We start from the raw sequence: 15,241 nt of genomic DNA on the forward strand, positions 1-15,241 counted from the left end.
AACCATTCTCATGCAGTGGCCAAGAGCATAGCATTGTTTCAGGTATGTTGAACTTGAACTTGTCTCTCTTTTTCCTGATTGTGTGACTTTAAACAATTGTTGACTTTTTCTGGATCTTGCTATTGTAACCAAAGTCTGAGAAAGTTAATAATATACACCCTCAAAGAATGTTGAAAAGATTAATGTAAATAAAATAATGCATTTTAGATGCCCAGCACAGTAGCTGCCACAAATAGTTCAAGTCTATTTCCATCACCACCAACATCTGCATCATATCAACTCCGTTGCCAGAAATGTCCATCCTGATTTTTGAGCATTGGAACAGTCCATCCTGATTCTTGCACATTGGAACTCTTCTAAATCACTTGTGCCTGAAGGTTGCTATTTAAATCTCCAAATGGAATTGAAACGGATAGTGTCAGTGTCACTTCACTATTACTGTACAATGTTATAGTCATTTTACTATTACTGTAATTTCGAGTATTTTTAGAGCAAATTGTCTACCAATAATGGTTCCTGGCTATATGGATTGATATAGAGAATATCTATATATAAATAATACCATTGATATAGAGAAGATCTATATATAAATAATACCATCTATAAATAATACCATTATTCTCTGATAAGGTACCCTGTTTTACAAAAAAATATTTTGTTAAAATGTAGAGTATTAATATTATTGACTGCAAGTCTCTTTTCTGTTTTAATGTATTTTTAATAATAGTGATATTAACGTATAAAGTGCCCACATTCCCATGCTGTGTAAGTTGTATAATTTCTATATCATGATGCTCCATAGAAGAATGTAGTCAAATGAATTTTGTATATGCCGGTTATTCTTTACTCCGAGGAGTATCTGAAATCAATGTTATATCTGCAACAAACTAGTTTTATAAGAGAAAAATTAGAATATTTATTCCCATTTCATTCCCTAAATGAATTTTATTTCAACCTTATTTTCTTTGGTTCTGTACCATTTTATAATTGTTTCTAGTGGGACACCTGGGTGGCTCAGCGGTTGAGCATCTGCCTTTGGCCCAGGGCATGATCCCAGGATCTGGGATTGAGTCCCACATCAGGTTCCTAGCAGGGAGCCTGCTTCTCCCTCAGCCTGTCTCTGCCTCTCTCTCTCTCTGTGCCTCTCATGAATAAATAAACAAAATCTTATATATATATATATATATATATTAAATTGTTTCTAGTGATACTTCATCTTTCATGTGTTCATGTGGTTGTTGCATTGGGGAAAGCTGTCCGCAAGCTAACTTTTAGATGAAGATTCAGGGATATGTGGTTTTCTTAAGGAAGAACTGCCAGGAAAAAACAAGGTAGCAGAACACGGAATCAGTCATCCCAAATAAAATGAAACTTAAATCAGATTCAGGATCCCATGGGATCCTCTGGAGATGAAGTTATACCACAGAATTTTTGTCCTATTTGAAGCAAAAAGCCTGGGATTTTAAACTCCTGCACCACACAGGGATTGGCTCTAGCATTCCCCCCGGGATCATAAACTCCCAAGGCAATTGAAGCTTTCAGCAGCTCTGGCAATCCAACATTGGTTCTTGAAGGTGACAGTTACCCCACCATGTCCACCCAGAGGATGCGAGCCCGGCACAAAGATATTACATTCTTGGGGATAAGGACCAACCAGCATTTGCCAGGATTTACTGGAGTAGTCTTTTTTCCCTTTCTATTTTTTCTCTTCCTTTAATCACGGTTAAAGCAAAAAAGCATATTTGCTTCTAAGATAACAATGATGATGGTATCTATAGATAAGCTATGTTATTTAATCTGAAAAATATTAAACAGAGTTGGTCAGTTAATGGAATCTTGATAACATAGCATAAATACATAATATGTAGAAATAATGATTCATACTATCAAGGAATTTTAAATTTCATCTTAAAAAGGACATCCTATAGAAAAAATAATTACAGTATAGAAATATAATTTAATCCTGACTAGGGCAATCTAACATGTGTTTAAACGTTTTAGGATGATGGAATAGATGATTAGGGTTGGTCAAACAAGACAATGTTGAATATGTATAGTTTGCATAGTATTTTAATGCACGTTAGTTGGTAAAGAAAAACAGAATGCATTCCTTATGAGAAACTATGCAGAACTGAGGTGAAAATCAATTCATTTACATATAACGTGTTTATTTTAATGTCCCTGACAGCTCAATGTATTTTAGCTACAAAGTTTTTCTTAGTCTCATCCTACCCTGTATTTTATTTGTATCAACTTAGATTATAACACAGATTTTATCATTTCACCTTTTCAGTGACCATAAGCTACAGAGAAGGGCTAATATGATATATAGCTGATTCATGAGTAGAATTATCTTGATAAATACTATATGCAAAAGTCAAACCAATAATCCAGTATTACAGTGGTATAGATATAAAATATAGTACTTCTATTAAAAGATCAGTTGGGGGCGTCTGACTGGCTCCATCAATAGAGTGTATGACTTGTAATCTCAGGGTTTTGAGTTCAATCCCCATGTTGGGCGTGGAGACTACTTTAAAAAAAAAAGTTGGACTAGGACAGAATTGTCACATAAATTGGCCAGGCCCAATATAACCTTAGAATGTTTTATGGCTCTTATTAGTAAGAAAGTTTACAATACTCTTATAAAATAGTTTAATAGTATGCCGGTTGTGGAATGTATTAATACTTTACTGGCTGAATAACTTCTGTAGTATTGCATTCAGTTCTCAGATGAATTTAAAGGACAAACACAAAAGATCATCTCAAGAAGGTAGGTGATAAATGAAATTTTTGGAGTCCTTGCAGTTGAAAGAAACCTTGAAAGTTCTAAATGTTTTCAATTTAAAGAAGAGAAAGCCTAGAAAAGATACAATGATTGTTTTTAAGTATTTGAAGGAATGTAATGGGGTCCAATGATAGATTTTGTTTTCTGTTGCCCTGAAACCAAATGTCTGAGGGTATAGCTCTCCAGATATGAAATAGGTTGTCTGAGTGTCACTATGGTAGTGTCTCCCTAGTAGTGCCATCTGAGGCTAGATAGCATTTTTCAGGGATTCTAGAAAAGAAGGTGAGTAAATTAACTCTGAAGTTCCTTCAATTCTAAAATTTCCTGAATCTGTTTGAGAACCTGTTTAATTACAAGCTGTGTTCTAGAGCATACCTGACAGTGAAATTTACCATCTCTGTTAAAAGCTTTAAAAGTAAATATTCCTAAACCATTAAAGTAGATACAGTAGGTGGTTAAGAAAAACAAAGTAGGTAGACAATTCGAAAATGATGAATAATTCATGTCTTAATCATTTAAGCCATCCAGGGTACTTAGAAAATATTTCATTGTATTTACTGCATCTGACAATTTTATTTTATTGAAATGCAATGTTTTCACTTTTAGGTTTTCGCTTCCAGTTACTGCAACAGCAGAAAACTGTCTTCTTACTATTTACCCATATATGGCAACTCATCTTGATAAGCAAACAATTATTTTAAAGGATGGTAAGTTAGATATAGCTATTGTCTCCTAGTCTTACTGTATATGTTCTTGTTATCCACAGTTGACACCTAGAAGTAAAGTGACTTTAAAATTAACTAATATTTATCAAACTCCTGCCATTTCTAAGAGCTGCAGTTATCATTGAGAGTAGAATATGGCAGTGTCTCTTAATTGCAAAAGTTGAAAATCTAGTAAAAGATACAAATAAATAAATACAAAGGTGTTGGAAGTAAGAGCCAATTGTAGTGTTGGAAATGTGGGTGTGGTATAGAGGCTAACATTGATGTTTGGGGTCTGGGATAACTTTAGAGAAGAGAGGACATCTGTGTAGAGTTTGACAAATGGTCCTAAACAGCACAATCTCGGCAAAGGATAATGGAGCAAAAGCATGGCGGGTCTTATGGGTGACATAAGGCAGGCAATCAAGGGGCCAGGGCACCCTTTATTCTGTAATGATGGGAACCTTCTGTGATTTCTGAGTATCACTGATTTAGAAAGGGAACGCTTGTTGGGATGAGAGCTGAATTAAAATGGGCAAGAGAGTGGTTACTAGGCCAGTGGGAGTTGCTACCAGGGAAATGGTGAGGGACTGAGAACAATAGAAGTGAAGCTGCTAAGCTGAGAAATTTGAAATGCAAGACACAGAGACAAATGATTGATGGAGTAAATCTCAGGGGAGGAGGAAAGATGAGGAGTGGTAAAACATTCCATCTGTGTAGATTGTCAAGGCCTTATGTTTCAGGGCTGAATTGGAGATCTTTTCTGTGTTTGTAACTAGTTTTCTCCTATTTTCCACTTGCTTCTTCAAATGTTTACCACTGCTGTGAAACCTGTTCAGCCCTGTTCTGCCTCAGTCTCAGGGCATGACCTTTTCTCTGACTTTGCAGAAGAAATAGAGACAATCAGGCAAGAACACTCCAAACTTTCAAATGCCAAGCAGGCATCGGAAACCATTGTCTGTCACAATTGTCTGTCACAAAGCCAAGGGAGGCAAGACTGACTCCTGATTTAGGCCATTCCTTTATCTGGGTCCCTTTATCCAGGGACCTTGCTCACTCTTGCCCTTTGAATTATGCCTCCCTCTTAGCTGCTTTGGGGGCCTGGCTAGGATAACAACAGGGAAGAGAGAGGGGACTATATCCTTTCAGTGGATAAGCTAGTTCCCAAAGAGAAAAAAAAGGTGAATCCAGGCCTTGCATTCCCGATTTAATCTTTGCAAATTTAGCAATCAGATAAACCATTTGGTTTCCCAGACGGAGAAAAATCGCAAGGGAAACTAAATATTTAGAACACCTTAGGTTCAGGGATGCCTGGGTGGCTCAGGGGTTGGGCAGCTGCCTTAGGCTCAGGTCATGATCCCAGGATCTGGGATCAAGTCCCACATGGGGCTCCCCATGGGGAACCTGCTTCTCCCTCTGTCTATGTCTCTGCCTCTCTCTCTCTCTCTGTGTCTCTCATGAATAAATAAATATTTTTTTTTTTAAAAAAAGAATAACTTAGGTTCCTTTAACAGGAAGGACATGTCAGGCGTGAGGCAGAGCATTCTTCCATTACACTACTGTTACTTGACTACTGACCAGCAGTTTACACTGTTGACCACTCCCACCCCCAACCCCGCTTCAAACTCTCTCTGGACTTCCACATACCATACTTCCCTGGGGTTCTTCTCGCCTCTCTGACTGTTCCTTCTGAGCACATATATATTACAAAATTTAAGCACATTCTCAAAATTTTAAAGATTTTCTGATCAATTCTGATGTAATGTTTTTATATTCTTCTAATACCGGGGGCCAGATTTCAGATAATGCAACATAATGGAAAGAGCAATGGATGAAGTATTACAGAACATGGGTGGAAATTCTATTTTGTGTTTTAATCTTACCATTTTGCTATAGGCTTTTATTGTTAACTCTTAGATCCGCAAACATCTGTTATTTAACAAAATGTGCATGGTAGGAGAATAATAGGATACTAACAATATTTCAAAGACTTTTGTGAGGACTCCTGGAGTAAATACTTGGAAATTATTACTATTACTACTATCATCATTTCATTATTATTGTTATCATAACTGCTGTTATTATTGGTTTAACACTCATATTTTTCATAATATACTCCAAAAAGTAATGAGGAGGTACTGTATAAAATATTGCTATTTCTTTAAAAGGAAAAAATGAATAGAGTCTTAGTGTTTATATGATGACTGGGTATGAAATCTGTGGATTAAAAATAATGCATCCATTTCAGTAAATGTTATTATAGAAAGACATGATTTTTAAATATTCTAAAATATCTTTTAAAATATGTACAGTAATAATTTATAATATATATTTAATGCTTCCCAGGCATATGGTGCTCTGTTGAGTGGCTTATATTTGTTATTTCATTTAATCCTTCCAACAACTGAGTTCGATACTCTTACTAATTTCACTTTACAGATTAAGAAACTGAGTCATATAGAGTTTGAGCAGTTTGCCCCAGGGGATTCTAACCAAAGAACGGCCTGGGAACCTACACATTTAGCTACCATGCTCTAGATTATGATATGTTCAGTAAAGGTGAAATCTTAAAACACATTAAATATATCAAAAAGTAAAGCAGTATGATTTACTTATTACAGCTAATATGCTGAATAAGAACTATTATATGAATAATTAACTTCTGAAGAGTACAGATGTGGGTTTGTCTCCCACTAGGAACTTTTTATCATTTGGTGGTAAGTTGAAAAGATAATGCCTAATACATCCATGATGAATTATTCTATCATTGAATTTCCTAAGGCTCATTTTTATGAAGTCTGTAGTGGCATAGCATTGCAGAGATATGCAGACCTGTTTGGTACAGATTCCCTGGAAAATTCTGATTGTTTTTGTATTGAAAAAAAAATGAAAGCAACTTAGTATAACCCAGCTTACCTCTCTGTGTTATTGCCTGTAAAGTAACCCTCACAACAAATTTATGAGCTCAGAAGCTTTGGTTTCTATTTTATGGATAAAAACATGTTTCAGAGAACTTGTATAACATACCCATGGTTTAATAGCTCAGGAGTTGTAGTGCCAAGATTTAAAATCAGAAATTTATGAATGCAAAGGCTATGCTTTTCTGACAGAATTACATTATGCATATATATGTATAAATTTATATATACATATATGAATACATAGATAGATGATAGGTAGATAGATAGATAGATAGATAGATAGATAGATAGATAGATAGATAGATAATCTGGCCTTACTTCACATATAATGCCTTTTCTTAACATTGCCTTTGATTGAGTTCAGATTACCATGGTGGCAAATTCTAGTGTATATACAGCAACTCTAATTGGAATAAATATTGAAAGCTATGCAAAATGGTGGCAACTGATAATCATAAACAGTGATTTCATTTCAGAAAATTAACCAGGAAGAAACTACTTTCATTAGTGATGCTCTTCTTGTATTTAATTTTGAGCACCATATAGAATAATTCCAAAAATTTTGGTGTAAAAACATTTAATGGTTTCCATATATTTATTTATCTTAAATGTGAGCATTGTTCATTCTCTGAAAACTTTGATATACCACAATAATTGCCTTATTAAATAAAATTAATTCAATTCAGAAAACCATATCAGCTTTTATGGTCTTTTCCTTGACATTTTATTTGAAGTATAATGGACATTTAGACTTTAAAAAAATTTTTACTCTATGTATGTATATGTGTGTGTGTATATATATACATATTTATTATATATAATATGCATATTATATATAAACCTATGAAATTCAGGTTCAATAATTTGAGAGTGAATTCACAATGCTTGTTGACTTACTATGTTCCAACGTATCATTTTGTAGATAAGGATGACAGTTCTGTGAAGAGTAGAGACGGTGTTTTGCTTCCCTACCAAGAAGTTGGTTTATCCTCTCCTGCTCCTACTAAATTTAATGATGCTAAGCCTGCAGAGAGAAGATTATCTGTTGGTATGTGGCAAATATATAATGTACTGAGCAAACCCAGTTCATAACATGATCTGTTTAATATTACTGAACTGAAAACTTAGGCTTTTTCAGGTAAGAAGAAATCCATGAAAAAAGTGGGTCATCTGCTTTGGGAGCTCTCTCCAATGATGTGGAGCAGTGATTCTCTAATGTGTTTTGTTCACAGTATACTGTTCTCAGTACCTTTCCCTGAGGTCAAAAGATGTGCCAAGCAATTCCCTTTATTAAATGGTTTGGTTGAAAAACCTAAGAGTAGTAATTCATGTGATATCCAATATATGCAGTAGTGATATTTAACTATAATGTTAAATAATACCCTGTAGAGCCCCTCTAAATTTGCTGACATCCCAGGTCCCTCTGTACAGTTTGGGAACTGCCAGACTATGGGTTTGTCTGCCAATTATTTAGCTAGAGACAGTATTACCTAACTTAGAAAGAGATTGAGCACAGATAAATAGATAAAGATACAAATTTGATATTATCAATTGAAATTAACTCTTCAAATATTCCTTTCTCTGGATATGGGTAATATTGAAAATTTTCCTGTTTATTGAATGGACCAAACCAAATTAAATATTGTGAGGTTTTTAAATGACTGTGTGCTTGTGCCATCACATAGATATTTGTGAAAAGAATATAAAATCATTTTATATTCTTGAAAAATCTCTCTACCTTGAAACGTTTTGTTTTATTAAAGTGCTTCACTTGGATAAAGAGTCATTTTGAATATGACACCAATATTTTGTTTCTATAAGTTTTCCATCTAAGGTTTAATTCTGTCTATTGGGTAGAATTGAAGAATGGTGAAAATATTTTACATGTGAAATTGAAAATGAAACATTCCATTTTGGGGAATGTTTTCACATACCATTATGGCGAGAGAAAATTTAATGGTTTTCTTTATTGAAATTCATCTATTTTTAAAGTATTTCTGTTAGGTATTGAAAATAAATCTATTTTCTTGTTTTCAAGATACAGTAAATTGACTCAGAATTTCTTTGAGAGCATAGCATAATTTTTAAAATGAGCTTTATTTGTCTGCATATGAATAGCAATAGCTGACAGGATATTTTACTCTATGGTGATGTAACCCTTTTTTACAAACAAATGTGAATTTTAGGAATTGAAATAATACATGAAAGGTTGAACTCAGGCAAAAGTAAAACGTCAAAGAAAGACAATGATAGATCTATGGAAAAGGAGGAGAAAAATGAGCAATGCTTTTCTCCTGAAGAAGGAACAAAGGCATATGACTTCTTTGAGAAGGTTGTAAATGCTGCTCAGACCTGGTTCAGTCTCTTCGGCTGGCCTGAAGGACCCCATTGTCTTTCTATTCCAGAAACAATAAGAAGGTAACAGCTATGTGTTTCTCTAAAACTTGCTTTGTATCATATAACAAAATATAATCTATTTTGGGGTTGTTTTACATGAAACACAACGTTAAATGATTTATTATACACTGGTAAATTAGGAGGAGGCTACTAAGAAAAGCAAAAGGACACAAATATAAATTCTTTGGTGTAGGTATACTTAAAAAAAAAGATTTATTTATTTGAGAGAGATTGTGGGTGCGGGCATGTGCACATGACAGGAGGAACAGAGGGAGAGGATCTCAAGCAGACTGCCTGCTGAGATGGGAGCCCCATGCAGGGCTCCACACAAAGCTCAACATGAGACTCCACATGGGGCTTGACCTGAGGACTCTGAGATCATGACCTGCGCCAACACCAGGAGTTTACCTGACTGAGCCACCCAGGCTCCCCTGGTATGGGTATACTCTTTTAATTTCTTCTAAACCTCTTAAGATTTGAGGTAAGTACTGAAAGTCACTAAACCTCACTTTCCTCATCTGTCAAATGACAAGGGGGTAAACTATGGGTAAGTTTTAAATTTGAAACTTTTAGAAACCCCACATGTATATATAAAGGAAATATCAGCCCTGGATCTAGAGTATAGTCAAGTAGACAGTACATTTACTTCCCTCTTTCATGGGCTTTTATTACTCAGCATATCTAAAGTAGATAAACTGCTTTGGTTTAGATCAAGTCACTTAATTCTGTTGTTAATTTAAATTGATATTTAGGCACTTCCCTTGTGTAGTGGTTCTCACAGTTTTTCTACCTCCTTTCTCAGAGCTTGGGGTGACTTGCAGGCACCATAGGGTCAAGTACTTCATCTCTGTAGCTACAAGAGCTATAGTAGCATTTTTGCATCTATGTTCAGGAGCGATTAAGTTACGCTAAATCTATACTTTTCCTATAAAAGCCATCTTTTTCAGTTTTTTTAAATTAATGGGACTGTATCAGTTTCATCGAATGAATTAGCTAATATTTCATCTTTACTTATGCTGAGGGAAAATTAATACAACAGATACACTGAAAATTTACAGGCTTGATCATAAAATCATCTGACTTCAGGGAATTTTTTAGAGAAGTTATTTGGTTAATAACTTTTCAGTTTTCTGCTTTGCTGCTTGTTCTACTGAAAATTATATATATTTTTAGTAAATTTTAATGATTTTTTATTTTGGGGAAATCATTGATCAGACATTTAAAATTCATTATCTGACAGTAATGACTATGAGTATTGTTTATATGCTCATAGACTCTTATAATTTTTATTATACATATTACACTTTTAAAAAATATTTTATTTATTTATTTGAGAGAGAGAGAGAGCACAAGCAGGGTAAGGAGCAGAAGGAGAAGCAGACTCCCTGCTGAGCAAGGAACCCAATGCAGGGCTTGATCCTGGGACCTCAGGATCGTGACATGACCTGAGCCAAAGACAGGTGCTTAACCAACTGAGCCATGCAGGTGCTCCTATTATGCATGTTATACTTTTAGGTCTCATGAGATGAATAAATTTTTGAATTAATTTATCCATTTCCATGTTTTCTAAATCATTTAATGCTGATTTTTTTTATTATTCACTTCTTTAAATTTGACTTGTATGCTTAATTATTTTCAGGTCTATACATTTATGTCTTTATTCCATGTAAGATGCATCCTACAATTTTTGCTATTAAGCATTCTGATTTTGGTTGTTTTTTTTATAGAGCTTGTGATCTTAATTTTTATTTTCTACATATTTTTACTGTAACTATAGCTTATGTTAAATCCAATATGTTATTGGATTTATGCATCTTTATATACTTGCCCATTCACATTAATATGGGGGTATTTACTTATGTTATTATGTTATGTTATTTTGTTCTATATTTTTCTAATGTAAACAATGCCAAAATTCACTGTATCTGTTTGTAAGTAGTAGCAAATATTCCTGGATGTTACATAGGAAGGATTTCAGAGTGGGATCACTGAATCAACTAATATAAGCTTTTAAAAATCTATTTTATTTTTGAATGACTTTCTAGTAAGTTTTCTATTTTATATCCCTACTAATGAGTTACAATGCCGCTCTGGTTGTTAACTGACAGAGTTGAGTACCTTGCTATTTTGATAAGTGGGTAACAGCTCATGTCATTGGGTACGTCTTGGGGAAAGACAGTTTTAAAGGAATATGGGGAAAAAATAAAATAAAATAAAATAAAATAAAATAAAATAAAATAAAATAAATAAAATAAAGGAATATGGGGACCTTTCTAGCCCAGAAATCTTTGAATATTAAAAACTTTGTCCAAGTAACAATGTTGTTCACTGCTAATACTTTATTACTTTATTTGGAATCTTTGGATCATGGACTCTCAGGCTAAGAGAATACTTTCAAGGTAATATAATGTTGCCAATCTTTGAACCCCTTACCTCAATGTTTCCTACATTACCCCATCATCTGGACTCTCAGTTTTTCTCATGAGAAGTCTAATGTCAAAAAAAAAAAAAAAAAAAAAAAAAGAAGAAGTCTAATGTCATATTTTGTGACTACCATGTTCATTCTCTCAGAATTATTTTATGGTTCCCATTTCTTTGCTAATTTGAAATTTATGAAATAAAATCTGACTGTGAGAATATTTTATATTATATCATTCAATCTACTTGGTATTCATTAGACCCTTTTACTAGGAAAACTCATCATTCAACTAGTCTTCCCTCTCTCCTCTTTCCTGCCTTTGCTTTTCTCAATTTTTCTTTATTCTCTCACTGTCTTTTTATCTCCTTTAAGAATGATAGTGGACCTGCATGACTGATCCTTTATACCACTTTCAGTTATGTCCTATGATTTTTTTCTGTCTTTGCTTTCTTATGTTTATAGATCTTCATTTGCTCTCCCAGTCTTCTATAAAATTTTTAATTGGTGTTTATAGTTTTGTTTTACAAGAACTCTGTTATTCTTTATGCCTTCCTTCCTTCCTTCCTTCCTTCCTTCCTTCCATCCTTCTTCCTTCCTTCTTCCATCTATTTCTTTCATAATAGCATCCTATTTTTGTGTTACGGATGCATCTTCTCAAATATCTCTTCCAAATATAGTACTTGAATTAATCATCATTATTACTGTACTGAAGGTCACTTCCTTCCTCTCTATCTGCCAGCCATAATCTTGGTGACTTATGTTCCTTTAGGAAAAATGGTGTCCTTTTTTTCTGCAGCCTACTGCTATGCAGTCCATCGTTTTAATTTATTCCTTAATACGATTCCATTCATTCTGTTTTACAGATATTCTTCAGAGTCGTTGCTATACTAATGGTTCTTTCCCCAACTTTAGTGTTGTTATAGTTCTCCAGTCTTTCTGACATTTCAGGAATATTTTGAGAAGGAGAGAAGATAAGCACATATATTCATTTTATCATCTTGAACAGAAAATTGATATTCCGGGATCCCTGGGTGGCACAGCGGTTTAGCGCCTGCCTTTGGCCCAGGGCGCGATCCTGGAGACCCGGGATCGAATCCCACATCAGGCTACCGGTGCATGGAGCCTGCTTCTCCCTCTGCCTTTGTCTCTGGCGCTCTCTCTCTCTCTGTCTCTCAGTCTTTCATGAATAAATAAAAATAAATAAAATCTTAAAAAAAAAAAAAAAAAGAAAATTGATATTCCTTCTCATAGTTTTCTACAGTTTTACTCTTTCATTTTATCCCAGCTTAATGATCTGTAATTTCTGTTAGTGCTTTCATTATTGTGGTCTAGTAATCCATGCCCTATTGAACTTGCTTGGCAATATGTCTGTTACCTTGTTCCTTTAAAAAAAATTGTGTGTTGGTATTTTATTAATGATAATAGTTCATATATATATTGGGCTCCTACTATGAACAAAACATATGTGTTTTGTGGGTATTAATTCATGTATTCTTTATAATAATCCTATGAGGTAAATACTATTATTATCCCCATTTTACTGTGGGAAACTGAGACAAAGAGAGAATTAGTAAGTTTCTCAAAGTTACTCAGCTGATAAATAGCAGAGCCAGGATTTGAAGCCAAGCATTCTATCCTAGAGCTAGTGCTTTTAAGCTTCATTCCACTTGCTAATTATTGTAGGATCAGATTAAGATTTAGGGAGCTTTGACACTTGAAAGACATGAGCTCCACTATTTGGCATTTTGTCTTTGGCTTTAGACTGGGCACTATAAGTACCTATGGTTAGGTATATCAGTTCAAGAAGATTAAGAATATGGTAGTCTAGAACTGAGGAGAGTTATATAATCCTAATGTTTATAGGCTAAGTCTAGGATTTCAGTTCCAGTGAAGCTCAAAGTCCTGGGCAAGCCTTCAATTCTAGCAAAGTCAGCCGTATTAACAGGGAAAGTGGAATTGCTTGGCCTTATATGCAATAACCCCCCACTGAAGAGTCATCCACTACAGGATGTATAACCTGGAAGACTAGAATTCATTGTGAATTACGGTGTGGACATCAAAAACTTTTTGTTTTCCTTTTAACACTATTGAACATTTTTTGACTTGAACATTTTTTGACATATTTATGCATCAGCTTTCTTGAACCTGAAGATACAGATAGTCAGAAATGCTGCTTTATTGGTATATTAGCTCAGATAATTTCACTCTTTACAAACACCAATTTGTGGCAGACAGGCCATATGGTCCATTTCATTTGTTAATTTGGGAGATATTCAGGTGGAATAGCAGAAACCAATTATTTGAGGAGATTACCTTTATTGATTAGTAGTCTGTTTACAATTCTTAGAGGCCCCTAGATATTATTTATTTTCTGCCCTTCCTGAAATCACCAAAAGATGGAAATAGCTATTGAAAAAATATAAGAGAACACAATTTATGTTTCCAAAATCATCAGAGGAAATGTACTAAAATATAATAGCCCACTCACTTCAGGTTGGATGAATTGTGGGAATTAACATTTTTTCTAAACACTACTGGGAAGATCTGTAAGCAACTGATCACAGAAACATTTACATCATAATGAAAATTCCACTGCATCTGGCAGAAGTGATTGCAGTACATGTCATTGCTAGTCCAAACTTCTATTCCAATATGTACCTCCTTCCAGCTGCCACACACCAAGAGCGCATCTGGGAATGCCAGTCAGGAAGCTTAGGGGAAAGGGTTCAAATTGTTTTAGAGCTACATTCTATACCAGAAATGTGCATTTAGTGTAAATATATAGAATCTCACAGGAAATCAAAGTAATCAGTAGAATAGTCTACCATTCATAATGACAGCATGCAAAATGAAATATTTTCTCACTGCCTCTGCTTCCTCATTTATAAAAAGAGGTAATAATAATACCTACCTTATATGATTGTTGTGATATTTAAAAAAGGTAATACCTTTATGAGAACAGAGTATGAGACCTAATAAGCATTCAATAAATGTTAGCTGTTATTATTAAATTTAGTTAGTATTATGTTAGCAGCATTATATATTTCTGATCTCATTCACTGTATTCACCAACTCTTCTATTTGACAGTGGAAGGTAAATTTAAAACCGATCTTTTCCAAGCAGTTACCAAATGATATTTCATTAATATTTTTCCTTACCTTGCACAAGATTTTTTCCCAGTTTGATAAGAAACTTCTGACATTTTCTAAACTCTGTGTGTGTGTGTGTGTGTGGTATGCTTTTCTCTTTGCCACTTTGAGCTGCTGGCAAGATCACTGATAAATTTAGCAATATAAACATAAAGTTTCTCCTCCATTTCTGGGCAGGCTGCCTATTCTTTTTGCCAGCCATGTCCAACAAAATCACAAAAATGTGTCTTTAGAGTGAAAGTGTTAAAATAAAAGTGTTAAATAACTGATTAGAGTTGGCTTCCTTGAATTTTTTTTTTCATTTTTCCACATTACAGTAAGAATAGTGAATCATTTTATAATTCTTCTCAAGGCAGTTTCCTTCTTTAACCATTTTACTACTTGTTTGCTGGGAATAGTGGTAAGTGGTAGGTGGTTTCTTTACCTGGAAAGATAGATCATGATGTAAGTACATGAGCCTTTTGCTTGTGCATATTTTCAATCTCCAAAGTAGAAGGACTCTCATAATTGAAAAGAGACTTTAAATAATCTAATATCTTAATATATAAACAAGAAGAGAAGGAATATTGTTAACAGTTATCAAAATTTTAGTTAAAGTCCACACTTGTGAGATATGCGTACATATAGATATTAAAGAAAAGACTGTAGTTTATACATCAGAATTTGTACTCCCAGTGGGAAATCCAGTTATAATCCAGTTAATCCACTAACAATGTCACCTTTTCCTTTAACAATCCTCTAGATAGTAATTTTAACTACCCAATTTCAGTCAGCCTTTAAGGGGTTGGGGAACTTTGAAGACCCAAGCTGTTCCCTCTTGACTTTTCAAATCATGAAATAAAATACACATAGAGAAAGATTC

The 15,241-nt window shown here is 34.2% G+C and overlaps 1 protein-coding gene across 5 annotated transcripts in view; it reads left to right on the plus strand.

Moving 5' to 3' along the window:
- CFAP47 (cilia and flagella associated protein 47) overlaps nt 1-15,241 on the plus strand; it is a 509,395-nt gene that overhangs the window by 159,855 nt on the left and 334,299 nt on the right. For all 5 annotated transcript variants that reach the window (XR_003133488.3, XR_003133486.3, XM_025439582.3 and 2 more), the window contains exons 27-29: nt 3,395-3,495; nt 7,336-7,461; nt 8,600-8,831. Coding sequence is in view for 3 of the 5 variants with exons in the window: in XM_025439582.3 (XP_025295367.3) it covers nt 3,395-3,495; nt 7,336-7,461; nt 8,600-8,831 (459 nt within the window). In the remaining 2 variants the exon portion in view is untranslated. The remainder of the gene's footprint in view (nt 1-3,394; nt 3,496-7,335; nt 7,462-8,599; nt 8,832-15,241) is intronic.

Source organism: Canis lupus, chromosome X, assembly GCF_003254725.2.
Source record: "Canis lupus dingo isolate Sandy chromosome X, ASM325472v2, whole genome shotgun sequence".
Classification (NCBI taxonomy): domain Eukaryota; kingdom Metazoa; phylum Chordata; class Mammalia; order Carnivora; family Canidae; genus Canis; species Canis lupus.